Source organism: Numida meleagris, chromosome 2 (assembly GCF_002078875.1).
Source record: "Numida meleagris isolate 19003 breed g44 Domestic line chromosome 2, NumMel1.0, whole genome shotgun sequence".
Classification (NCBI taxonomy): Eukaryota; Metazoa; Chordata; class Aves; order Galliformes; family Numididae; genus Numida; species Numida meleagris.
In genome coordinates this window covers 136,319,062-136,345,689 of record NC_034410.1, presented here as the reverse complement: position 1 = coordinate 136,345,689, position 26,628 = coordinate 136,319,062, and the positions used below count along the sequence as shown (strand labels likewise).

The 26,628-nt window shown below is 45.8% G+C and overlaps 2 protein-coding genes across 10 annotated transcripts in view; both read left to right on the top strand.

The window, feature by feature from the left end:
• The window catches only part of ZHX1 (zinc fingers and homeoboxes 1), a 28,420-nt gene extending 18,178 nt beyond the window's left edge, over nucleotides 1–10,242 (top strand). For 2 of the 7 annotated variants that reach the window (XM_021385573.1, XM_021385574.1), the window contains one exon: nucleotides 59–10,242. In XM_021385573.1, the coding sequence (XP_021241248.1) occupies nucleotides 274–2,895 (2,622 nt within the window). In that variant the 5' untranslated portion in view covers nucleotides 59–273 and the 3' untranslated portion in view covers nucleotides 2,896–10,242. The remainder of the gene's footprint in view (nucleotides 1–58) is intronic. The other 5 variants (XR_002434795.1, XR_002434793.1, XR_002434794.1 and 2 more) reach the window with 5 other exon arrangements.
• On the top strand, nucleotides 10,261–26,616 carry C2H8orf76 (chromosome 2 C8orf76 homolog). 3 transcript variants are annotated; one of them, XM_021385576.1, is made up of 8 exons: nucleotides 10,261–13,471; nucleotides 15,642–15,998; nucleotides 18,158–18,706; nucleotides 18,847–18,942; nucleotides 21,904–22,047; nucleotides 22,827–23,338; nucleotides 25,043–25,175; nucleotides 26,287–26,616. In XM_021385576.1, the coding sequence occupies exons 3-8, from the start codon at nucleotides 18,443–18,445 to the stop codon at nucleotides 26,491–26,493; spliced, it is 1,356 nt and encodes a 451-aa protein (XP_021241251.1). In that variant the 5' UTR covers nucleotides 10,261–13,471; nucleotides 15,642–15,998; nucleotides 18,158–18,442; the 3' UTR covers nucleotides 26,494–26,616. The 3 variants fall into 3 exon arrangements, with proteins under 3 accessions (XP_021241251.1, XP_021241253.1, XP_021241252.1); XM_021385578.1 differs by lacking the exons at nucleotides 10,261–13,471; nucleotides 15,642–15,998; nucleotides 18,158–18,706 and adding an exon at nucleotides 21,393–21,575; XM_021385577.1 differs by lacking the exons at nucleotides 10,261–13,471; nucleotides 15,642–15,998; nucleotides 18,158–18,706; nucleotides 18,847–18,942 and adding an exon at nucleotides 18,949–21,575.

Genomic DNA, 26,628 nt, shown 5'->3' with positions numbered 1-26,628 from the left:
TCAGAATAGGAGATACTCTTTAAATTGAACTAATTATGCTGTCTCTTCTTTGCTACAGGTGGTGGATGCGGACTTTAAAACAGTGTCTCAACATTTCATCCTCAACTGTCTCTTTTTAATCTGATTGCACTACAAAAGAAAAGCTGCTAATGGGATAAATGTTGAGACGTTACAAGAACTGACTTGAAGTACCAAAAGCCATTATTATTAATCAAGAAGAGCTTGAAGCTAAGTCTGTATCTGACCAGTCAGTATCACTTTCACCTAACAGGCATGGCAAGTAAACGAAAATCAACAACACCGTGCATGGTCTTAGCCAACGAGCAAGATCCAGATCTAGAAATGGTATCAGACTTGGAGGAAGGACCACCTGCAGTCCCGCCAGCAGATAATAATCCTACAGCAGAGAGCATAACAAGCGAAGAGGATGTCCATGAGAATGTGGATTCAGACAATCAGAAAAATACAAATAAAGTAGAAGGTGGTTACGAGTGTAAATACTGTACTTTTCAGACTCCAGATCTCAATATGTTTACTTTCCATGTGGATTCAGAACATCCCAATGTAGTATTAAATTCATCCTATGTTTGCGTAGAATGCAATTTTCTTACCAAAAGATACGACGCTCTCTCAGAACATAATTTGAAGTACCACCCTGGAGAGGAGAATTTTAAATTGACCATGGTGAAACGTAATAATCAGACAATCTTTGAACAAACAGTAAATGATCTCACTTTCGATGGGAGTTTTGTTAGAGAAGAAAACGCTGAACAGGCTGACCATTCTGAGGCCCCCTCCTCGGGGATCTCCATTAGTAAAACTCCTATTATGAAAATGATGAAAAACAAAACTGAGACTAAACGCATTGCTGTTTTCCACAACGTAGTCGATGACATTCCTGGTGAAGAGAAGGGAAAGGAAAATGAGCCAAACTCTGAAGAAGTAGTAGAAAACCCCCCGCCGGCAGTTTCTGAGTCCAAAGCGAGCCATTCGGTAGTTTGCAGTGCAGCTGATGTAGCTAGTACAGTTGTGACCCCAGTGATTCAGCCTGGGGTGGCACAGGTTTTGACAGCGGTTACAGCTCCACAGAACTCAAACTTGATCCCCAAAGTCTTGATACCTGTAAACAGCATTCCAACCTATAATACTGCTTTGGACAACAATCCTCTTTTGCTCAACACCTATAACAAATTCCCGTATCCAACCATGTCGGAGATCACTGTGCTTTCCACCCAAGCTAAGTACACAGAGGAACAGATTAAAATCTGGTTTTCTGCCCAACGTCTGAAACATGGTGTGAGCTGGACACCGGAGGAAGTGGAGGAAGCAAGGAGGAAACAATTTAATGGCACAGTGCATACTGTACCACAGACAATTACCGTTATTCCAGCGCACATTTCCGCCGCTAGCAATGGTTTACCTTCAATTTTACAGACATGCCAAATAGTTGGTCAGCCGGGACTTGTTCTCACTCAAGTCGCAGGTGCAAATACGTTACCAGTAACAGCCCCAATAGCTTTGACTGTAGCAGGAGTCCCAAACCAAACCCAATTACAGAAGAGTCAGATTCACACTGCTCAGCCTATTGCAGAAACCAAACAGGTTGCTGCCGTTCCAGCCCCTCAGCCTATCAAAAATGAAACTGCACTAATGAATCCCGATTCCTTTGGCATGCGAGCAAAAAAAACAAAGGAACAACTGGCAGAATTAAAGGTCAGCTACCTTAAAAATCAGTTTCCTCAGGATTCAGAAATCAGTAGACTTATGAAAATAACAGGCCTGACAAAGGGAGAGATCAAAAAGTGGTTCAGCGATACACGCTACAATCAGAGGAACTCAAAGAATAACCACGGGATTCATCTCAACAGTGACTCATGTGCCACCATTGTTATTGATTCAAGTGATGAAATGAATGAGTCCCCAACAGGAGTTGCTCCACAGAACAAGTCGTCCTGGAATGCGTTTCCTGACTTCACCCCACAGAAATTCAAAGAGAAGACTTCTGAGCAGTTGCAAGTCCTCCAAGCAAGTTTTCTTAATAATCCTGTCCTTACTGATGAAGAGATGAATAGGTTAAGAGCCCAAACCAAACTTACCAGAAGAGAGATTGATGCCTGGTTTACGGAGAGAAGGAAATCTAATGTCTTAAAGGAGGAGGGAACTGAGATGAATGAGAGCAATGCCAGCAGCTCAAAAGAAGAGGCTGGAGAAACATCTGCGGGAGATGGAGCAGCAGGATCAAAATCGGGGGGCTCTGCTTCAAGCAAAATAGGCAAAAAATCACCAGAGCAGTTGCACATGCTTAAAAGTTCCTTTGTCCGTACTCAGTGGCCATCTCCACAAGAATACAACAAGCTGGCAGAAGAAACAGGGCTCCCAAGATCAGAAATTGTGAGTTGGTTTGGAGATACTCGCTATGCCTGGAAAAATGGGGGATTGAAGTGGTATTATTATTACCAGAGTGCCAATGCAAACAGTCTGAATGGCCAAGGCTTTGCAAGGAAGAGAGGGAGAGGAAGACCAAAGGGGAGGGGAAGAGGGAGGCCTCGAGGGAGGCCTCGGGGAAGCAAGAGGTTAAATTGCTGGGACCGAGGTGTGTCTGTCATAAAATTCAAAACTGGAACAGCAATCCTGAAGGACTACTATATGAAGCACAAATTCCTTAATGAGCAAGACCTTGATGAACTTGTAGCTAAATCTCACATGGGGTATGAGCAGGTCAGAGAGTGGTTTGCAGAAAGGCAAAGAAGATTAGAACTCGGAATAGAGCTGTTTGAGGAGAATGAGGAAGAAGATGAAATGCTGGAAGATCAGGAAGATGAAGAGGAAACGGATGATAGTGATACTTGGGAACCCCCACGACATGTTAAGCGTAAACTTTCAAAATCAGAATGACATGCAGTTTGGAATCTGAGAGCCAAAAACCCGTGAATTAGGTTTGATGTTATGGTGAAGAGCCAAACAATTTTTCACGGCCTTCAGCTTCAGCAAGCACCTGCTTAGCATCTTCGTTGCACCTGAAGGAACATGGGCAAGATGCTGTCTGCGCAGGCAACGGATATTTGCTTCCTTGCTACCAGAGATGGACGTCCTCGGGCCTAGCTGAGCACGTGGGGTTACAAATCAGCGCCAGTTCAGCTCCTCCTCTTCCGCATGTCCAATGCGAAGGTTCATCATTCACGTGACTGCTTCTCAATATTTAATTGCCTTATGTTGTTTAATTCCAAAAAAACAAACAAACCACAGACACATTTTTTGTTGTTGTAGGAGAACATTACCTGCTCACAGAGGAGGAAAATGCAAAAACCTAAGATGTCTTTTTGCAAACATCACTTCACCTGAAGGGTTTCAAGGTCTGGGTTTATTTCTTAAGGAAAGAATTCAAAAGAAAAGAGAAGGGGAAAAGTGTGACAAAGGAATCAATGAACATAGGGGTGAGGATTGCTCGGTTTAAGAAAATGAGGTGATATTGGCACCTTTTTTGTATCTTCAGAGTGTTTTGGGTTTACAGAATTTGTGTTGAAATGTTTCTTGCTGATAATTATGAGCTAGCTGAATGAGTTTAATGCTAAAAGATGCTTTTCGTTAAATTTAATCAGTGTATCTTACATCAATTTAATTTAAATGCCTGGCAAACTTGATGCAGTTGATAGTAACATTCACTTTTAGCTTGTGCATTCTTTACTTTTTTTTTGAAAATGGTTAGAAAAGCATGTGTATTTCTAACAAACATGAATAATTTCTTGAAATCTTACACTGTATTTTAAGGTAAACATGAGGTGGAAACTGCCTAAAAGTCATTCAGCATTGCTTAGGGTTTTGTATGAATACACAGATACAAAGATGAAATGTGTCTTCAGGTGTTAGTTAGAAAGGTTTTCAAGTATGAGGTGGCAATGACCTGCTTTTTAATTTTCAAACAAAATGAAGTTATATGCCTTTTAGGTGCTTAAAAATGGTAAACAAACCAGTGTTTAACTGCTGATTAGCGATAGCCCGATTGAATGTTTCGTGTGCAAGACTAACCAAAAATTGATCCTATTGAATTGAGCTCACTAATATGCTGTTCTTAGGGCTGCTGGGTGAACACTTATTTGTAGAGATGGTTTCATCTACCTGAACTGAACTCCAGAAGTAGTCTAATCTGATAGGGAACATCTGCATCTTGAGTAAGTGTTTATATGTATATATAGAATGGCTTTTATGTACATATGAAAAGCCATTCGATCTCAAGGCAATGAAGTAGTAGCATAACCAACTTAAAAAATAATGGGCCAAATTCAAGAAAGCTAGGTTATGCAGATATCTGGCATTGTAGAAAACTGGTACTCCAAGAAGAGTAGTTTGTGTTCTAGTTACTGTCAGTTTGTATTTTTTAGGGGTAAGTTATGTTTAGATGTCAAAAATGGATGGTGAGTTGGTGCTGCTGTCACCAGCGTTGTCTGCTTTACATGGGCGCTAACAGGAACTATCTTAGCAATCTCCCTTTACACCTCTGCCAACATCTTCTCTGCAAGGATTTGCATCTGTTGACCTACAAGAGAGGGATTAGCGTGGAGAAAATGTGTCCTAATACTTCCACATCCCCAAGAATTACTCTTTCTTCCTTCCTGTGATAACTGGCTGTCTAAAGACCAAGGAAATGCTTTCAGTGATGAGTTTCTGAAGCACAGGAGTTAATGTTAGATCTGTTTTCCATGTCAGATTGGGAGTGAAACCTGGGTGAAAAAAAGAAAGGGAATAATGTCTGACAAAAAAAAAGTTTTGGTAACCTACCTGACTCACCTTCCTCCCTGGACACTTGTGGCTACCTTTCCACTCTCTGATTGAATGGGCTGCCTGAATTGCAAGGCAGTGTTCTGCTTGAAAGCCTTTTCCTGACCTTCTAACATTGCTAGAAATACTGATGTGTGTGACACAGTTTTGGTTATCGAACTTTTTCATGGCATCCAAGACTCAGGTCAGCGAAACCAAGGCACAAAGCAGCCAGCAGTGTGATGCCTTTATCTCTTGATGCTTATCACTGTGAGGACAAGCTTAGAATCCCTCAGCTTGACTTCAGGGTGGTAGAGAAGCAGAACTCTGTTGGTAGTGTTTCTCTGGAGTGCTGTCACTCTGGGTGCAAGGTGGTGTAAGAGAGATCAGGATCTGGGCTTTCCAGCATGGGCTGCTACAGGTGGTTGGGAAGAAGGGAAAGAGATGCTGTTTTTAAATTTATGAAAAAATTAAGGCAAATCTTAATCCAAATCTAAACTTCTTGGGAATATGCCTTTAGCAAGCAAAATCTGGAGTTGCCTTAAATTTTAAGGACAAACCAGATTTAATTTTCTTTCCACCCAGAAACACCCAAGAAGCCTGTCTAAACGTCTCCATTTTTGTTAGCAGAGACTTAATGTAGGTTATCGTTACACCAAACCTTCGTTAGAAGATGGGAAAAATAAGGAAGCAAGTTAATTATATGATCAGACTGGGAAATTTTCCATTTTGGCAGTGTTCTGTTAAGTAACACTCAACTATAATGGTAGGCCTTAGCACATGTGATCTGCAAAACACAGGAAGAGGAAATGCATTGTTTATCAGACTAAATATAGTCAGATTGGACGTCGTCTTTCCATAAAATGGTCTGAGAGGATGGCTGATGTATACTGGTCTGGACTTTCAACTGCTGTAAACATTATAGTTCCTTGTATTCCAGTGGTTTTAACAGTATTTGCAGCCTGTTGAGCCCCCACTGCAGAATATGAATCTGAATTAAACGAGCTTTGGGCTTGATAATGAGAGATGCAGGGTACCCACATTTCCTCTAGGCTAGATGCACACTGTAAGCCTTTCAGTTGGGCCAAGGATGAGAAGAATCTGGGTGAGTTCAGACCTGAAAACATCAGTTGTATGCACTTACTATTGCTTATAATCTGTTTTGTTTGAAAAGAAGAATCCATTAATTACCAGTTTATCTCGTGTTTACAGCATGTATGTATTTGCACTGTGTACTGTGGGAGAGAGGGAAACACCTTCCAGAGGCCTCCTGCATCAGAAATGACAAGAAAAGCACTGGAAAGAGCTGTCAGCGTGCTGGCGGCTGACAGGATGGACTGCTTTGTCTGTAACTTGTGGTCGTGGCTGGTTGGAGCTCAAAACTGCTGGTAACTGTGGTTAGTCCAGATTCATCTCATCTCATCATAGGCTACTGTGCTCCTTACCTTGGTGCCCCAAGGCATACTGCATAGTCTGAGAGAAACAGAGATTGTCGAGGGGATACAGCACACCCTCATTCTCTCCCTGAATTGATATGAGCGCATCAGTTCCTCTGGAGCTGAAGTTGAGCTTTCTCTTTCATCTGCTGTCTCTGCCAAGAGTACCTGAGGTTACGATGCTAGTTAGTGCTGTCTCTGGAATTCAGTTAACTGAGGATGAAGGTAATCCCTTGCTAGAATTGAGATGGAGAAGGGCTAAAAGCAAGCAAGCAGTGTCACAGCTGGTGAGCCATCCACTGTCCCTTATCATGGTGCTTCATGGCGTGTTCTGCTCTTGCTTCTGAGTACAGTGGAAAAGCACAGGTCTGTAGCTCTGTCTTAGCAGTGCTGACTTCCAGTATCAACCTTTTAATAACCCCAAGGATGATGTGAGTTATAAGAAGAAAGTCAGAGTTACTCTCCCCTTGCTTTGAATGAACTAAGGGAGTGCTTGTACAGTGTGCAGAGAAGGGGAAATGCAGAATCTTGAAGAGACTGCGTGTTGCTTGCCCTGCAGAATTCACTTACCTAGAACTTGATGAGCAAAGCAAATGTTACTCTTGCTGTTTTGACAGAACAAGTGTTGCAGTCTCTCGTGTTCAGCATGTAGAAATCTCTGCTTTGATTTGAGAGCAAAAGCAAGGTATCTAGCATCTCGTGATTGGAATTTACTGGATTATCTCTAATACACCTTAGTAAATTAGGCCATTCCATTTTTCAGCTTTGTCCAATAATGGTTTTAAAACTTTTTTTTTTTTTCACAGCATTATATGCAGTATTGTTTCTATCCGTAACTTTGATTATCAGGAAGGAAACTCAGTCAGAATCCACCCGTGGCATGAAATCATTTTTCTAATGCATGACTTGCTGACTTTCGGCAAAAGCCTATTTTCTTCCTGCTCACCAAGGAACTCTGAGGCAGGCAAATACACTCCCATCTCCTCTGCAGAGCAGAGAAAGGATTTCTGAAGCCCATGCAAAGCGATTCACGGCGCGATGCAGTCCCAAAGGCCAGAAAACCCCAGCATGCAGACATTCTCCTCCTCCTTCTCCATTTTCCTCTGAAATGAGAGCACAGCAGTAACTCTGACAACAGGTCTCTGGCTGCTGAGTAATAAGCTGTAGTTTAAGGTCAGGAGTATTTTCCCTTTTGCACTTAATGGAGCACTGTGTATTCGAATTGGATCTCAGTGTTTGCTTCTGTAGATACAGCAGTCCCAATTTGCATCCTCCACCACCTCCTCCTCTCTGTCTATATTCTTATCTCCCAAGGAGAGAAGATAATTGTTAAGATTCTGTAATATTAAATATCCCTGCCCTTACCCGAATACACACAAAAGTAGAGCGCAATGAAATATAGTTACTTTCTTTGATTTAATTTATTATTTATTGGAAGATAATTTTGCCTGCATTTAGTAGTAATAAAAAGATAGTATCGATGAGAGAACAGTGAAACTGTTGAGAGGTATTCACAGTGCCTGGGATGATCATATAAATTGCAGATGGGAAGGGCAGGCGCAGGACTCAGCTCCCTGCCCTGAGCAGTGCTGCGTTATGCTTGCATTCTCCGTCAAGCTTTTGATATCCTAGGGATGAGTAGGTTTAGTATGTGGCATGACACAAACTTGTTGGGTCAAGTGACTTAAGGTTTGTGGTGTATTAAAATTAGGTAGGAAATGAAAGCTGTAGCAGAAGGTGAACATTTCAGTAACTGTTTGTGCTCCGTAGCTTGAATTTCTGTATTGTTATCTCACTTTTGGAGATTTTGAAGCCCAGGCAGGTTATAGACAGTGTTTTCAAGTTCAACCGTCTGAGCTTTTGGGTTGTTTTCCTTCTGCAGTGAAGAGCATCTGTATTTTTTCAGCGGATACTCATTTTAAAAATGACTTAACGCAGCATTTAAAATGTTGAATGGTAACTGAGGATCCCCTAGCACTTTTCATGAACTAAGGTGGGATCCGTGTGATTGTATGTCGATGTCTGCATTTGAGCAAGACGCCGCAGTAGCTGATCAGTGTAGCTAACGAGAGCACGTCAGCAGCTCCTCCTAACCACCTGTAGTCGGTCAGACGAACTGCACCCTCAACTCCGTTGACTGTTACAAGTGGCTCGAAGACACTGGAGTTAAAGCCATTGGAAGTTAGGCGAGATGCATCCTCACCTTGGAGCGTGCTGGCTGGCTGGCTGGCAGCACTGGGCGTTGTGTCTCACCAGGGTTTCCTTGTGGTTAGCGATGGTGCTGTCCTCTGCTCCCCACCTGGCACTCGCTGAGAGGCGTGAGGGTTTGGTTTGGTTTTGGTTTTGGTTTTGGTTGTTATTCTAGTGCAGGTGGCACTACAGTGGCAGATAAAGTAACTGATCCTTGGTTATTGAGCTGTGGCATAAATACGGTTTGGGGGTTTCTAATGGTTTTTTAGAGAGAATGTTACTATATGAACATTGGATTGTGTGTATCCTAAAATGTGTTAAGACACGTAAGATTTGTGTCCCCTTGATCAGACATCTCCTTATACTTATTCAGCACTAGATATCTATCATGAAACTCACTGTAAAGAATCTGCCAGAATGATGGAAGATTCAAGTTGTCTTCATTTGTGATACAAAAGAACCAACCACAAGAGCTCCACTACGATTTTGAAATGTTCCCCATGCCTCCAGTTCCAGCTTAAAGAAGCATTTCCAATTTTGAGTAGTTGGTTATCTGCATGTATGCTTACAGTCTGTACAGAAATGCACTAAAAATGAGTTGCCCGACCCGGGAAGGCTTTATATTGTATAGAAAATGTGGCACTAGGTACTGCTCTTCATGTGCACAGGAGAGTTAACAGGTGTCGATCTCGTTTACAGAAATGATGGAGCTTTGCAATTTTCTATAATACATTGCAATATATTTAAATGTCCTGTTTGACATGTGAAATGAAATTAAGTTAATGCATTGTTATGTATTTGAATATGAGGAAGACGATTCACTAACGACCAGCAAGGTTTTTAGAAGGTGTCCAGTATGTAGCAGTCTGTGTGATCTGTCTGGTGTATGTGATGTTGTTAAAGGAAGCAACACTATTATTATCGTTTAGAATTAAGAGTTTCTTATGAGTGATGCAATAGCTTACAGTGTCTTTCCTTTGTAGCTGCCCAGTGTGGTGAAGGGGAAGCAATTCTTGAAAAAGTTCAAGATAACTGGTTAACTGTGAATGGGCCTAATCTTTCGTGAAACCAAGAAAATATTTGGACACACACAGGACTTGAATACTCAAAAGGATTGGAACTTAGTGTTGTGCCAAAGTTAAACTACTGCAGTTGGCAGAAGTTCTGCACTGTAAATAGAAGACTGATTAAAAGACAGCTTGTAAAAAAGAAAAAAAAAAAAAAAAGAAAGAAAAAAGATCAAATTTTAATACACTACGTTTTTATTCTGATACATGACGGAAGCATTCTGTTTTAGACCTTTTTTGAAGAGGCTTCAATGACCACTAGATTTTGTCCTCTTATATTTTGTTTGGCCTAATACTATATGTTCTAGTAAGATGGGCTTTATCGCCTGTGTTCTTTGATATGTGATTAAGCTTATAGCTTTGAGTGACCAAACATTTTACAGAGTAAAAGTTCTTAGAAACAGTATAACGTAACTGATATTTCTGTGTCTTATTTATCAGGCTCTGCACAAACTTGGAAGGTTGTGCTGGACTTGTACAACTTACACATGGGAACGCAGCATACTGCTTGGTATTACAAACCTAAGCCTTTGGGGCAGTACGGATCTTGTCTTTGGATTTATTTTTGTTATTTTTTTGAGGCAAATGGATGCTGCTGTAAAATATTTGTAATATCGCCATTATTGCTTTCTGTAGCAATTACTGCTTTTGTTTCAACAGATAAAATAAAGCAGAGATAGAAAAATTTCAAAAGAAGCTGGTAGAAGAAAGGATCACGTGGGAACTTCTGAAAATAAACTTTGTACCAAAAAATTTGAAATCAGAAATAATGGAATAAATGTCTCCTTACTGACTGTGTGCTTTTTTAAAAGGATGTGCAGAAACCGGCAACCGTGTTGGCATGACGGTGTCGTGATCTTCTTAAGCGTCTTTTGTCCCATTCCACAGACCTGAATCTCGCCGATGCCTCAGGTGCGTTTGGTTTGGAGAAGTGGCTTGGCTGAGGAGCCCGCACGAGTCAGCGCAGCAGCGTGGTGCTCACTGCTCTGCCACGTCAGCAGGCCAGGGCCGCGCGCATCGTTTTGCTCATTAAGGAGGTTGCTCTCTGTGACCACACTGAAAGTACTTGGTGTTGCAGGAGCAGGGGCAAGCAGGAACCACCTCCCCGCTGAAGTCCTTGTCAGCTGGATGTCACGCTTGGTGACTTCGGGGCTGGTTTAAAATGTGCGTTTTCCTCCAAGGAGGCTGGGTCTGAGCGCGTCCTGTTGAGCTCTGCATCCTGCTGACCTGCCGGCAGCAGCTCCCTTGGAGCCAGCACTGCTGCCTTCCCTCAGCCCGGCGCGCTGCCGCCGCCGCGTGGTGCCCTGCTCGAGACTTGGTGGTCACTGGAGGAGCTGGCACCGTGCCCTCAGTCCAATCCCTGCACGAGAAAAGATTAAGTCGACAGAACCATTCCCATGCTGTAGCGTGGGTCGGTCCCGAAAAATCACAGCCCTGAGTGCAGCGGTGACCTGTGCACAGGGCTGGAGGCGAGCGCTTGCCGCTGGGACAGCTTGGTGCTGGGCCAAATAGTTTACTGAGTTCAGTGAAAAAAAATCAGGAGGGAAAATAAGAAAGAATGTTTGTTCTAGATTCCATCAGCTAAAGAGAGAGTTAGGAAAAGCTTTGGGCTGTGCTTCTCTAAACAGTTACCTTTTTGTTTACTGTGTTGTCAGTGACTCCAAAACACTGCGGCTCAGTCCATAGTTTGACGGGAGACCAGCTGGCCCTGTGGCTTGTTTCTCCTCTCCCAGCCTTCTCTTCGCAACCCCTTCCATCTTCCAGTTGTTCTCATAACAATACTGTCAACTGCTATTTTTAATAATTTGAATACCACTTTGTGCAATGCTTTGGTTTTCTCTCTGCACCAGAAAGTCCCTTCTGGAGTGATGCTAAATTGCTCCCTGTGGAGTTTGCTTTGCTTTGAAACGCTGCTGGTGGTGGTCTTTGGGCTGTTTGACTGTGTTTTCCAGCATTCTTGGTTGTTAAATGACTTGTTGCATTTTGAATGTACACGTTTCTACTGCAGTAATGTTGAACTATCGGCATTGTGGCTAATTCCTTCCCCGTCTGTGTTTCCTTTCAGGCTCAGTCAAAATATCTGTTTGGTAGAAGAAAAAAAGATAGGAAAGGGGAGAGAAACTGGTTGTCTCATCTGAGTGATTTGGGTGAAAATCAAGGTTGGTGCTGGTCATAATTCTCTGAGTGATGTTTGGTTTTCCTAAATGAAAACCAAACAGGAAAAACCATAATTGCAGCAAAGTCCGTCTTAAGGGACTGACATGAAAGAGGTCCTACAAAGTAACCTCTAAGAGTGGCACGTTCTGAATCAAAAGAGATGGTGCAGATATTCATGCAGTTGTTAACTGCTCTCAGACCTTCAGTTCCTCACCGCACAGGGACAGAGGCTCACTGACACCGTGTGAGGGAAATAAATGCCTGCACATTTTTCTGAGCAACACCACAGAGGCAGAAACTGCACCGCCGGTGTGTGTTGCGTGGTGTTCTTTGCCCCAGATTCATTTCACTTCCAATAATTTGGGGTAATGGTGGGCAAAGTGCATTCTCGATTTCTGCATTTTGTTTGCATTTGTTCATTTAGCAGTGCTTTCCCTCTGCTTTGCCTCGTGCTTTCTGCAGGCATCGATACTTGGACAAGGCAAGCGTGAAGCCATACGAGCTAAATTTAATAGCAGTTTCCACTTGGTGCTTTCCAGCTGTGCAGCAGCATGGGAAAAAAGGCACTGGAGAATCAAAAAAAGCCAGATGGGTTGTTTCCATGTGGAGGCAGTTACCCCTCCATATGGACAAGGAGACTGGGACTGGAGAAGCCCACAGGTTGTTAGAGTCACCCGAGGGCAATCCCAAAGCCCAGGATCTATGCCTTTGATATAGCTTTTTTTTTTCTTCTTTTTTTCTTTCTTTTTTCCCTCCTAATTCTGTAGATTTGTTTCTCAGTTCCTACAGGACAGCAATATTGTAGGATGTCAGCTTAGTTTAATGGATGCTATACAACAGAGGTGTGCAGCAGCCAGACACAGATGCTTCAGTGATGTCCTGGAGGAGATGCTACCCAGTGCTGATCAGTCCTGCCCAGTCCCAAGGACCTCGTAGCTGTAACATTTTAGCAGAGAGGTAACACCTTGGTCTCCACGGCCTGGTTTAATCACGAGTAGCAATTAAGCAACAAGCGTAACTGTCGCCAGGGGAAGTTAATGAGTTTTCAGGGGCAAACTGATAAAACTGAAAACAAAAAAGGGCACAGAAGGAGGCATACACATCTCTCTGCAAGTCAGGGGTTTGATCCAGTTGGAGCAGCAGGTCAGTGATGCCTGGTGCGTTGGTGTCTGTGTCGAGTTCGTATCCACCGACTGTCAGGTCCAGCCTTAATGCTTGCCACAGGTGACTGAGCAAAGTGGTGCATCGGTGTGACTCCTGTCAGCTCAGGAAGTGTGTGGACCTGCAAGGGAGAATCACTGCTTTAAGACTCTTCTAGGTATCTGATCACCTTCTTCTTTTTTTCCAAAAAGCTTTATTCCTCTTTTCAACAGCATGCTGGTCCAACCCAAGGGCGTGCTCGTTCTGCTCAGCATTCATCTTACAAGACATAAAATAGTTGCAAAGCCCATTAATTGCTGAACACACCTGTTCTTAGCACACCCTTTTGGCAATAACAACTTTATTGGGTTTTGTGAGGCCTGAGGGGGAAGGATTATGGCCTAGTGAATATGGCTTACCAGCAGTTTGAAAGGCTGCGCTGTTAGAAGGTAGATCAAGCAAATGAACTGTCTTTGGGGGATGCATCCTCTCTTATCTGTCTTAACATAAGGGAAATCTTCTGGCTTGTTACCAAGCAGTTCTTATTTTCTGTGATGCACAGCCCTTCATCTCCCCGTTCATTTTTGTTCTGTCTTTGTAGAACTGTGAGCTGGCTCGATGACTTACACAGAAGAGGAATTCACTGGCCTGTATGCTCCTCCTCACGCTGCTCTGGTTTCAATATCCTGTCTTCCTCTTACAGGGTGTTGGAGCACTTTAAAAAGGGTGAGGAACCATTTCAGCTCCCTTGCTTGCCTTACCTCAGTGCTTGCTTTGCCCTCATCAAAGACAGATCTAGATTTAGCAAATTAAGCTTTGTCACATTTGGCTGGTTTCTCAACCAGCTTGAGATAGATGGAGGTTCATCTTGTTTCTACCAGTGCTTCTTTAAAGATGTGCTGAGTTTGAGACAATTACCATTTTTCTTTAATTTTGGTTGGTGGCATCTGGGAGCTTTGGCTCAGGGGTCAGACTTTCAGCACCGCTTGTTGCCTGAGAACGATTGCTCTTGAAGTCTGCAGTTGTATCTCCAACTATTGTAGTAACATTTGCTAGCATTCATCCAAGCTCACCAGAGCTTTAACTGCAGTTTTGCTTGTTGAATCACTTGTCTCAGTTTGTACCAGAGAAAGCCTCGGTATGCCCTTAGCCATGAAAGGTTGTTTGTGTTACCCTCCTGTGCCAGTCACAGGCAATATCCCCTTATGTTTGGCACCATGCGAAGAGGATGAAAGATGGTTTCTGCTGTAGAGAACTTGCAATCTCAATAAAAGGCAAGAGACAATAAGTACAGAGAGAAAAGGACACACCAAGACAATGTCAGCAAATAAAGAGCTTCTCTTCTCTTCATGAACGTGTTTAGAGAAGAGCCAATGTTATGACTGCCAAAAAAGAAAACTAATCTTTCCCCCAAGGTATGAATATTTCACAATGTCTGGAAGAACCCACTTGATGACTCAGGAACCGCCCATCCTTTGAGGAACGCTGCCTGTGGGCCTGACTGCTCTCTTCACTGCAGGCAGCACGCTTGCTTTGAGGAGAGAATGAGTCTCTCTTGCTTCCTTCCAAGGGCAGCTCCTTTCCAGTATGCTTTATTAAAACTACAAACGATGTGAGAGCTGCATTATTCCTTAGCCGATGTGTGTGGGTAGTGCCTACCAAAATAGGGCCCTCATTACCAGCCGGGGTTTCTTGTTTCCACTGTGTGTGCTTGATGGTCTCTTGAAACCTCTGTGGTGTGTGTTCTCCTCCTGGAACAAGAGTGTCCGGGCTGTAGCAAAGACCCATAGAGCCTATCGCAATACAAATAATAACATCAGGAATTAAATAAGCAGTAGGGGGGGAATTCTTTTGAATTAATTTTGCCTCAGAGTAGACGAGGCTGAAGAAAGGTTGTCAGGATTCAAACAAGCTCTGTCTGCCACGCTGTGTTTTCTTTTCCTGGCTGGAAGGCTCAGGCCCTATGGCAGCGGAATGAATTCCTGCCTGTCCTTTGAGATGCCTTTACTGTCCAGGCTTCCTCTGGGCTCACCCCGATGGCAAGGTGAAGCACACAGGCTTGCCGCCTTGGTTCCACTGGTCTGGTTTTCATATGTGAAGCTGGTGCTTTAGGCTAGCAGTGCAGTATGACCTCAGCTGCCTTTAGGAAGATTCATCTCTGGCTTCTTTCTATCCCTGAAGCTGCCTACACAGAGCAGCTGCAGCAGTGCAGGCTCCCATAGGGCTCGTGTATCTCCGAGCCCCCTCAAAGCTGCCTCTTCCAGAGCTGTTGTTTTCTGCTGCATGAAGCCAAGGCTAACAGCACCATGGCAAATCATGCCACGCAAGCTCAAGCGAACAGCTTTACTTAAGTAAAGTGGGAATTTGTATTCTGGCAGCTACATACTGATGACTTGGGGCTTGCAGGAGAAATTGAGCAAATCTCCAGCGCTGACAAGGCAAAGGAATTTCTTACAGTTGCACTTTTTTATATCTGTAACTAATACACAAGGAGCCTTATAAATGTCTGAGGGGAGGTGGGGGAAGGGGAGAGCCAGGGAAGGAAGAAAGAAGAAAAGCAGTGTTACGCTGTGACTGATGACTCAAACTGTGCAGTCAGCTGCTAGGCCCCCTGCGTGGTGCTCAGGAATTGCTTCTCTCCTATCACTGATTCACCAGACAAAGGCATTGTCTGCATTGCAACACAGAGCCTTTGCAGACCACGTTGGTGTCCTCACAGGCAATGATGTCTGAAACCCCGAGCCCTGGAGGACTCCACAATCCAACGGGCTGCTCTTGGATTTGCCCCTGGGAGTGCCTTGCAGTTTGTGTTCTACTTTGTGCTGGGGCCAGATTGCACTTCGATTACTCATGATTCTTTTTCCGTTTTTCTTCTTTTCAATATGTCGGATTTTAGTGCTGTCCTCAGACTGCTGTGTTGCAGCATGACCGGCAGTCCTGGAGGAGTGGGAAAGGAATGCGTGTGTCCGGTTTATGTGAGGAGAAGTGCAGATGCTGTAACTGTTCAGACACCAGAGCTGATGACTGCAGATCCATTCCTGTATGCTCTGCCTGTCCTGCAGGAGCTCAGCACACCAGTCTGCATGCAGAGGGAAGACGGATGGCTTTTCTGTGCGCATACAAGAGGACCCAGCTGTGCTTGCTTACCCTGACACAAAACAGCCAAAAGCGTCATGTGGAGCAAACTCCCGATTCTCTCCAGACTCACCCGTTAAGCTTTTTCCTGTGTTCAAGAGGTCTTCTTTGCCAAATGGTTAGTTTAAAAACAAAAGAAACCTCAATCTGATCAAGTCTACCTGCCAAAGTGTAGTTACTATCCAGGGATTTATCCCAGCTGATGACAGATTTGTGGAATCATTAAGGTTGGAAAAGATCACCAAGATCATCTAGTCCAACTGGTTGGCCCATCACCACTGTGCCCGCTAAACCATGTTCCTAATGTCCTGACGCTACATCTAGTCATGGCTATGCTGGTATGGAAGATATTTTGAGCATGTATCCACCATCACCACCACCAGCAGCAAACCAAAACCAAACATCTCTACTGGAAGGAAACCTTCCAAATGTTCCATACAAGCAGTATGGCCTCAAAAGATGTTCCAGTAGGCAGAAGTTCATCAAAACATTTTTTGAGTTAAGGAGATACAACGATAACTTTCCAGCTCACCTTCTCCAAACCTATATGGTGGTCAGATGAGAGGCAGTAGACCTTCCTGGAGGAAAGGGCTGCTGGGGCAGAGAGAAGAAATAGTACTGCAGTGTGCCTAAAACACAGTGCATCTTATGTATGGCAATGCCATGAGGCAGGGCAGACAGCTGGAATGGCAAGGTGCTGCTAATCTGCAACAGTGTCTGAGCCTTTAAGTCTTGCAAAAGCTCTAGGATGGGTCTTTGCTGTGTACCCTCTTCCCATAGCACAACAATGCAGTCTTGGGAGATTTGGGAAATCCTGTCTTCTGAAAGCCTGAGATTTCACAAGTTTCCCATTCTGCTTTGGGGAAGAACTGAAATCAAATGGAAAAATTACTGAAACACTCCCATGCACACTGGCATGCACAGTGGACCAAGATGAAAAAAAGAATTCCACAAATATGCAAATAATTTATCTAAGCATGGGAAACTTAGGTTAGAGTGTTTGTTACAGTATCTTATGATGTTTCCATTAAGTTCCCTGGTGACCAAAATCTTCACCAGAACTATGGAGAGTGCAATGGTCCTGTTCCAAAGGGGAGCACAAGCTTTGCTCTCTTTTTGCCTTCCTCCCAAAAACACTTCATAAATGCCAGGAACCGGGTGCCGTAAGCTGTCCTAAAACATGGGATCCTTTTGGTCAGAAAGAATGAAAAGGAAGTTGTTTGGATAATGGCTGGAGAGTCACATCCAGAGGGTTGTGGTAAATGGCTCTATGTCCAGGTGCAGGCCAGTGACAAGTGGTGCTTCCCAGGGGTCTGTCTTGGTACTGGTACTCTTTAACATCTTTATCAGTGACACAGATGATGGGATCGAGTGCACCCTCAGCGAGCTTGCAGATGACACCAAGCTGAGTGGCACAGTTGATACAACAGAAGGAAGGGAAGCCATCCAGAGGAACCTGGACAGGCTTGAAGAGTGGGCCCATGTGAACATAATGAGGTTCAACAAGGCCAAGTGCAAGGTGTTATACTTGGGTTGGGTCAATCCCAGGCATTCATACAGACTGGGGGATGAACTCACTGAAAGCAGCCCTGCTAAGAAAGATTTGGGGGTTCTGATGGTTGGAAAGCTAGACATGAGCCAGCAGTGTGCGCCTGCAGTGGAAGGCTGCAATGGAATCCTGGGCTGCATCAACAGAGGGGTAGCCAGCAGGGAGAGGGAGATGGTTGTCTCCTTCCACTCAGCCCTCGTGAGGCCCCATCTGGAGTGCTATGTACAGGCCTGGGGACCCCAGCACAAGAAAGATGCAGAGCTGTTGGAACAGAGGAGGGCCGCGAAGACTGTCAGAGGGCTGGAGCACTTCTACAAAGGCAGGCTGAGGGAGCTGGGCTTCTTGAGTCTGGAGAAGGCTCCAGGGAGACCTTACTGCAGCCTTCCGGTATTTAAAGAGAGCTTACAATCAAAAGGGAGATCGACTTTTTACACAGGTACACAGTAATAGGACAAGGGGGAATGGTTTTAAGCTAAGAGAGTGGAGATTTAGATTAGATGTTAGGGGAAGATTTCCACTCAGAGGGCGGTGAGGCACTGGCACAGCTACCCAGAGAGCTGTGGGTGCCTCATCCCCAGAGGTGCTCAAGGCCAGGTTGGATGGGGCCCGGCAGCCCATGGTGGGGAGGATTGGAACTAGGTGATCTTTGCAGTCCCTTCCAACCCACACCATGTTGTGATTCTGTGATGGTAAGACCTCCGATGCAATTGCTTTTGGTTTCCACACAGCATTTCTGAGTGACTGAAGACGCTCTCACGAGGGCTATTCCAGCACGACCGCCTCTGATCTTCCTCACAGTTACTGGGGCTCCCCGTGCCTCCTGCAGGACGGCGATACCGCGTTACACACGGGTGACACCCCAACGCTGAGGAGCTGGCACAGAAGAGGCACAGCCCGCGATTTGTGGCTCTACCCTGGCACCACCGCGTCTGCGAGGCCGCGCTACCAAGGGCAAAGCAGCATCTCCACTTCGCACCCCGGCGCGCCTCAGCACGTCGCACCGCCTACCCAAGATGGCCGCCGCCGCCCCTCTAGTCCACCACACTCCCAACTCGGTGACCCCGCAGCTCGCCGCCCTCGGGCCGCTCGCTCTCGGCGCCTCCCCGGCCCGGCAGGGGGCGCGCTGCCAACTCGCGGCTGCGGGGAGCCGCTCTAGGAGGGTGATGGAGCTGCCGCTGGGCTGGGAGTTCGAGGAGGCCGTGTTCTCCCAGAGCAGGGAGCGGGGCGCGGGCGGTGGGGCCGGTCCGCCCTACAGCGCCAAGCGCTGCGAGCCCCGGGTGAGGAGCCGGGGCGGGGTGGGGCGGGGCGGGAGGCCGGGACTGCGGGGGCCGGGGCTGAGGGAGCCCCCGGGCAGCACCTTGGCGTGCGGTGGCTGTGGGGCTACCGGAGCTTTGTACGGGTTTCTTTGTGCCTGCAGTGGTTCTGCGGTGAGACGAGCAGCGAGGAGGACGCCGAAGTATTGACGACCCATAAGTTCCGGGCTGACTTGGCCTACAGGGAACGGCAGTTTGAGGTATTCTCGTGGCTCCTGTGCGCCAGGGCTTTGGTCAGCGGCAGTGGCTGGAGTGTAACTTCAGAGCCTGTAGACATCGTGTATTTAGTGAATATATACGTGTCTGTAGAAGTATAGAGTATCCCGAACTGGAAGGGACCTGGCGATCATCGAGTCCAGCTCCTGGCTCCATCCCAGCACCACCCCAAACCCAGGCCCCGTGTCTGAGAGTGGTGTCCAAACGCTCCCTGAACTCTGGCAGCTCGAGGCTGTGCCCACTGCCCTGGGCAGCCCGTTCTTTGCCCTCCGCCCTCTGGTGCAGACCCTTCCCCTAACCCCCAGCTGCCCCACCCCTGTCACAGCTCCATGCCGTTCCCCCGGGCCCTGTCGCTGTCACAGAGAGCAGAGCTCAGCGCTGCCCCTCCGCTCCCTGTGAGGAGCTGCAGCCGCCGTGAGGCCTACCCTCAACTAACTCCTCTGCTCTGGGCTGAACAAACCCAGGGATTTCGGCTACTACTTCACACATCTTGTCCTCCAGACACTTCACCGTCTTCATAGCCCTCCTGGGGATGTTCCATGCCCTGGAGATGCTAGGTCCTGTGGTATGGAAGTCCTATTTGATGGCACTTTGGATCAAAACCACCCTGTCCACCTACTGAAAGGGTGATCTTAGCGAGAACCACCGAGCTAGTTAAAATGTGTCCAAACTGTAACAGCTCACCTCGTTTTGGCAGGCTTTCCCAGCTGGATGTCATCTCTTTTCCCCATTGTCAGTGTGAAGCCGACATAAACTGCGCAGCTCAGCAGAAATGGTGTTTTTCACCAAGAGCAGATTCAGACCAAAGCTATACGTCCGAGTGGCTCAGTAGTGGTCAGAGCTGGTGTTTGCAGTCATTGAAATCCTGGTCAGCCAGAGTTCATCGTGTGGATTTATCTGCTCCTGGGGATAGTGCTATGTCCGACAAAGGCTGTTGCATCCCAGGCTGGTCTTTGCCTTTCTCAGAGCTCCCCCTGGCTGTCAGGTTACAGCTGGCTGCAGTTGTCAGGCTCCTGAGAGTTGGTTTGCGAGCCCTGTCATTAGCTGTCCTGCCCCTCTGTTGTCTCTGGATGGCTGATTATGCTTATGAGGTGCTTTTATGTTCCCCGTTTATGTTCCTGCCTGCTGCACTCCTAGACCCTCTCATCACTGCTGCTTCCTGAACTTCATTACTAATCATTGATGATCTCCCGCCTCTACCATCCTAGTTCCAGGACCCTGTCTTTTGTTCTCCTAGATTCATTTCCTGGTCAAAATCAGCTTTTTCTGCCTATGCTTCTGCTCTTATAGATTCTTGTTCCAGGCTATGGTTTGCTTTGCAGGCTCCCTGATTTCAAAGCCACCAGGCCAGCATCTGACTGCTCTCTTCTTGCCCTACCCATTGGATTAGTGGATCTGGTTTTGGTTCTACTTTTTAACGTTATTCCTGTGCTGTTGTCACCTTGTCTGTCCCTGACAGACTTTTTCCAGTCTCAAATGAAGGATGCCCTGAAGGAATTCACAGAAGTGTGCAGAGAGAGAAACGCCTGGGGCTGCATGAGGCACCCAGCTCTGGCTGCTGACCCTCCTGAAGGGAGGTTTGCCCCCTGCCATGCACTCTGATTCCCTTCCCAGAGGAACCAACACAGATCTGCAGGAGAACAGAACGTCCATTGCTTCCTGGCCGGCTTCTGTCACACTGATTCATGTACTGCCAGTGTCTGGTGTCAAGTGTTCTTGGGTCACTGTGGCAGAGCCAGAACCAGGGAGGAGAGTGACAGATTTGAGAATGCTGGCCTTAGAACGGTGCCTGGAAATAAGGAAACGAGAACCTCTTCACTCACTGTGAATAATTTTTGATGCCAGCCTAAGCTACTGGATGGGAAGTGCCAAGGAGAGCAGTCATCTAAGCCACGCTCATTTTTAGGACAGAGCTGACTGCAGAATCTGCTTGGGATTTATAATGCCAAGTCTGCCAGGGTCATACTCCTTCACTGCATAGCAGGGCAAGCAGAGGTGCCCTGCAGCCCTCCCCTGGTCTGTCTGGGCAGAGGGGAACTCTCACTTTCCTTGAGAGGAATGTGAGCTTAGTCCTTAATGGGGAAGAAGCATACTGTGGCCATTATGCCAGGAGCTATTTAGAGTATGTTGCCTGGAGGCTCTTTTTGTTAGAACCAATCGAGTTTGCAAGGAATACCTAAATATTCATTCTGAGAGAGCTCTGCTCTTTGGTCTTTTGGTCTGAGCTCTTGCACAGAGGGGAAGGAAGGAAGATTCCAGTCTTAGCATCACTGAATACTTAATGTAATGTATTTAAATGTTAATTGGAGTCTTGGTGAGTGCTCTGAGCATTAAGATACAGCGTATTGCTCATTCTTGTCTTTTTCCTGGGCCCAATTAATATTTAATTATTTCATGCAAATTCGAACGACCTCGTGAGCAATTTGTATTCCAGGAATGATGGAGACTGGCTTTCCTTGTTGTCTGCCCTGATCAGCTGCTTATTCATATGGGCCGAGGAACAGGCTTCCTTGTTCACACCTCCTCCCGTTCCTCTCACCGAGTAGTGCATGGATTTGAAGCGAGGCCTCCCAAATTCAGGACGAGCGCTCTGATCCCTGCGTTAGCTGGGATAAAGGTGCCTTATTTCATGTTTGGCCCAGGCCTGTGGGGGAGCTCATGCAGTCCCTTCTGTATCAGGTCTGGTGTGGGGGAGAGGTGGAGAGATGGCCTGGGAATCCTTACAGGGCTGAAGCATTCATTAGGATGGGGGCTGCTCATCGCCGTCCAGGCTGGGGCAGCTCGGAGCTCGGCTCTTGGCCCGGCCACACAGTACTGGGGCCTTTGTGTGCTGCTGGCAGGAGGTGCTAGCTGAGTTGGGATAAATAAAAATTGGTCTTGGGATTGCTTTTAAATGAAAATTTCTCACTGCTTTGCTTGCCTTTTCTTTTTATGGACACTACTAGAAAGCGCTGTGTGAATACTCAAGCTGCCTACAGCGCTTGCCTCCCGGTAACGTTGCCATGAGGCGGGATGTCCAGGAGGGCCAGGCTCGCTGTTTGTCTCAACTAGGAAGGCACAAGGAAGCTCTGGATATTGCAGAAAGAATGGTAAATCACGTCCTTTGAACGTAAAAATATTGCCAGTAGTTGTTTTATATGGAACATTTTCAGCAAAAATGATCTTTGTGTGTTTAAGCCTTCAGGATGTTCAGTGCTCGGAGTATTTGGTAAACAGAGGGTAACTGTCACTGCAGATATAATCACTCTTTAGAAATCAGAACACCCTGTACCACAATGAGTTCCCTGTGCAGGGAGCTGGTAGTCCTGGAAGGGACTAAATATCATGCTCTGCCAGGCAGAATTAATGTAATGTAATAGGAATTATAAGAAAGGGGATAAATGAATGCTTGAATCTTTCCACTCGAAAAGCGACGGTTCAACACTTCCTTTTATTTCCACGTACTTGCTGCCAGACTGCCACCAAGAAGAGTAACTACCCACAAATGGAGTTTTTTCCATAAAAGAAGATGTCCGGGGGCTCTGAAATCTGCTAAAATGTTACTGCTGCCGATCATTGTGTGTAAAAGGTGTTCGTGTGACAAAGAGAGGCAACTGTATAAAATAAGCAGTAAGGCATATAAGGCAGTGACAGTGTTCACAGGCTTCTTGTCTTTCAAACTGGGACAAGGCCAATGAAGGGAACGCTGTCAGCTTGGTCTTGCACGATCTGTGTCACGCTGTATCCTTTAAAATGAAGAGAAGGGTAGTAAAAACTACCTTTAGAGATATTTGGCTGTCATTACCCAGGGAGACATTTTCTTAAGCTCTGAAGGAAGGTTCTCTTCTTCTGCTCCTGTTGTAATCTTTTTTTTTCCTTTTGTTCTCAGAGAGATGGCGCTACGAACACGGATCACTTAACAACTGTTCTCAACTTGCAGTTTGCCATTTATCGGCATCTGGAAAACGCAGAAAAACAGATCGCGTGTCTGCAGCAGCTGATCTGCTTACATCCCTTCAGCCCTTGGTACTGGAAGTCACTTGCTGAAGCTTATACGGACCTTTTGCAGAGCTTGTCTCCATTATTCATTCCAGAAACAAACCTAAATCAGTGCGAAGAGGTTAGTGACTGTAGTTTCAAAATATCAGCTGGAGGAGAGATTAATCTCCAGCCTCACAGATCGGACTGCCAGAGGGAAGGCCCTTGGTCCAGCCCTGCTGCAGAAACAAAGAGCGAAAGCGCAGCAACCTGCAGCAGCAGCCAAGCTGTAACAGAAATCCTCTGCACTTCAGACAACCCAGGAAGGAAGGCCGAAGGGAGACAGGCAGCCTCCGAGTCCTGGCAGCGGGATGTGGTGAAGGACGTTGGCATAAAGGCATGTGCCTCGTTTGTTAGAGCAAGGTAACAAGATATATTCTTAGAATAATGTGAGCTTCTCCCAGTCCAGGACAATTTTAAGCGTGTAATTCCCCAGCCTTAACATTCTCAGCTTACACCTCCCATTGAAAGGTTTGTTCCAGCATTGGTAACACCAACGCAGAAGAACCCCGCTCTTACTTGAGATGTGAAAAGTGAAGTCCACCAGTGTGATAGCTACCAACAACTGACGGTTGGGTGGAAAGATGAAGCCAATGTCAGGTGTTGTTGAGAAGTAAAGCATTTTTTAAACAGTCCAATTATACGATTCCTTTCAAATAATTATGTACAAAAGGGTTTGTTCTCCTCCAAATGCTCCTGTTAGAGTGTGGCTGTTTCCTGCTTTGGTATTAAAGATGCAGCAGCTGAAGTCCCCCAAAGGGAAGCGAGCCCGTCTTCCTTCTGCGAGTGCCACCTGGCTTGTTTGCCTGAAGCCTCATGCTTGAGCGAAAATGTATTATTTTAATCATACACCAATTTGCATAATGGATGAGGTTGAAAAATGAACTCTGTGACAGCTGAGTGACAGGGCTGCATTAAAGTGCTCTTTCCCTTTATTCCCTCTCTTCCTAAAATTCTTGCGCACAACAAAAATCCCCTCAATGTAATATTTCAAAGAGATAATTAGGAAATGTTTTATGTTAAAATGGTCTTGTTTTTTTTTTTTCCCTTGCCTCTCAATAATGTGTTAGTCACCGAACGTGCTCAGTGCAGCTTTATGAACTTCGGGACGTGTTTACAGAGAGCACCTTCTAACTGCCCTCTGTGGGAAACGTTTGGGAAACATAAAGACGGTTTTTATCTGTACTTTGAAAGCAAGGGACTTCATTTGCTGCCTGGGAGAAGTTAACAGATTGAGTACTGCTATCTAATATTAAGCTACCTTCACATTAAAATAACTTGTGCTGCTCGTCTCTGTGCTGAACCATACGCGCTGAAACAATGGAGGCGGTTCTGGGATTTCCTTGCTTGACTGCACTAGTGCACGGTGGTGGTGTGGTTTTATTGCCAAACGTGCATCTCTAGGATGAACTTCCCATTGCAGGGTTACGTGTTAGGTTATCTGGTGCTTTCAGCTCTGCTGGGTTTAAGTGAGGCATGGGTGTTGCATGGGCCGATTGCACCTGGAAAAGGGATGTTAGTGTTGCTCTATTCAGCGAATGAGGTTCTGTTCTAGAGCATTGTAAATAATCAACTCCTCGACTTCTGCCTTGAACTTAAGAGCAGTAAAAGATTTGAGAAATACTCCAGCGCTGACCTGTGTGAGGATGATAGTGGGTGTTCGTCGAATCAAAACCAAATTCATCCCTTCTCACCTTGCAAAGATGATGGCTGCTGCTTGCAGCAATGCACTGCTGTCTCCTGAGGCCTTAATAAGGATGAGGGATACTCGATAGACCGCAGCTAATGCTGATTTGTGTGGTGACTGCGTGGGGGGAAAAATGGTTGTGTGGAGGCACCAGATATACTTGGCATTTCCTTAGTCAGGAGTTCTTCTCTGTATTTCTTCAGTCACAGTGTGCACACAGAATAACCGTAGTAGATCGATACAGAAGTATTCAGTTTTCTCAGCTGGCAAAAGTCAGGAAGAAGAGCTGTTTTAAAGTATTGTCTTGTAGTTGGTTTTAGATGTGCTGACTTATTCTTTTGCCAGTTGTACCCCTTTAAGCTGCTTTTTTTTCATTCCAGGCTTTTACTTCAGCTTACTCAGCTGCAACAGTCATCCTTTGCTCTCGAGAATAACGTAAAATGTCAGAAAGAAATTGATGACAAAGTGGCACAGTTTGGTTTAAATGAAAACTCTTTGCTGCAGATGACCAAGGTAAGGGGGTGTTCTCTGTGTGTGCGTTCAGACCCAAGTAGGCGGCTCCACACCAGGTCCTGGTGGGGTTACGTGGGCTGATTCGTGCTTGCAGGACTGGGTGCCTGACGCTCCCCTGGGCTAATTAACCCTGCCAGGAAGCAAGGTCCATTAGCCAGGGCGATGTCCTAGTGCTGCATTATCTGGGACTGACAGTGATAGCTGCGTAGCGCTGGCTTGTGTCATGCAGGTGTCTCTCTGTTCTGCTGAAATTCTCCTTACAGGAATGCTCACGGTTGTTAGGTTTCTCGCTGGACTCGTATTTGCAGATGCATCGTTGCTGTGCATTTCCTGGGAAGCAAGTTTTATCTCTGCCACTTTAGATGCCACAGAGTGAATCACGAGTATGAAATGCAAATGGAGATGCCACTGAGGGCCACTGCATTATTCAAGTCTTCATTCTTTCAGCAAGTTTTCAGAAAAAGCTCCTCTTGCATTGTTTCTTTGTTCTGTTTGATGTACTGGGTTCTAACTTAAAAGAACCACAGAGGAGGAGGATAGTATTGTATGGCTTTATTCACAGAACTTAAACATTTCTAGTGTCTATGGAGTCTATTTTAAAGAACAAAAGGGAGCCAAAAAATGTTTAACTTTGCTGTCAGCATTGTCAGGTTTAAGTTAATAAAAGCCAAATCATTGCTGAGTTGGCTGGCGATGCTGTGGGCTTTCATCCATGAGAGGGCAGCAGCATGCAGACTATCCCAGGTTTCCAAAGGGCTCCTGAAAACGAGCTGCTCTCCCTGCTTCCCTTGGTGTGACATCCCCCGGCTCGGTGGGAGATGGCTGCTGGTGCTGGAAGGCGGGCACTGTACGCAGAGCTGGTGGTGGGGCTCGTGCCGCTGTTCAGAGAGCAAAACTCCCCACATACAGACGTACCACAAGTTGAGAGGGGCTGTGCAGCTGTGGAGTTCGGGCTCTCTGTTTTCTATCTTTATGACAGAATGCAACAGGCAGACAACTTGATGGTGATTTGGAAGCGCCTCTTAGATGGCGTATGTTCTTGTGTGAACGGCCATTCCGTTATTAATGTCACATTACTCGTGGCCTATCTTTGTTCTTACTCTGTTTGCAGGTTATGGGAGCAGATCTTATACCAGAAAAACTAAGAGAGGAATTTCAGGGCGAGGTAAAATGCATAGGCTCTTCAGCACTGTCGTCACTGGTAACTGCATCTGCCTCAGAATTTGAAATGAAATGGTTCGATGTTCTCCGAGATGATTTATGCCACTTGGACAGGCAGTTCTCTTCAGATATACACCTCCCACCTTTGGCAACGTAGAGCTGTAGTATTTATTGTCACGGCTTCAAAGTATTATGGAATGATGCATGCAAAAAGTTCATATTGTATTTTTTTTAATTTCTCATAGTGTGTATTTCAGGAAAGTAAATCTCTGCGTTTGAAGCCTTAGTGTCT

Excerpts from the sequence above, each read along its gene's own strand:
- C2H8orf76 (XM_021385576.1), top strand. The coding sequence starts at position 18,443 with ATGGCCGCCGCCGCCCCTCTAGTCCACCACACTCCCAACTCGGTGACC. Across the intron at positions 18,707-18,846 it reads CCAAGCGCTGCGAGCCCCGG|TGGTTCTGCGGTGAGACGAG; the intron begins GTGAGGAGCCGG and ends TTGTGCCTGCAG. Across the intron at positions 25,176-26,286 it reads CTTTGCTGCAGATGACCAAG|GTTATGGGAGCAGATCTTAT; the intron begins GTAAGGGGGTGT and ends CTCTGTTTGCAG.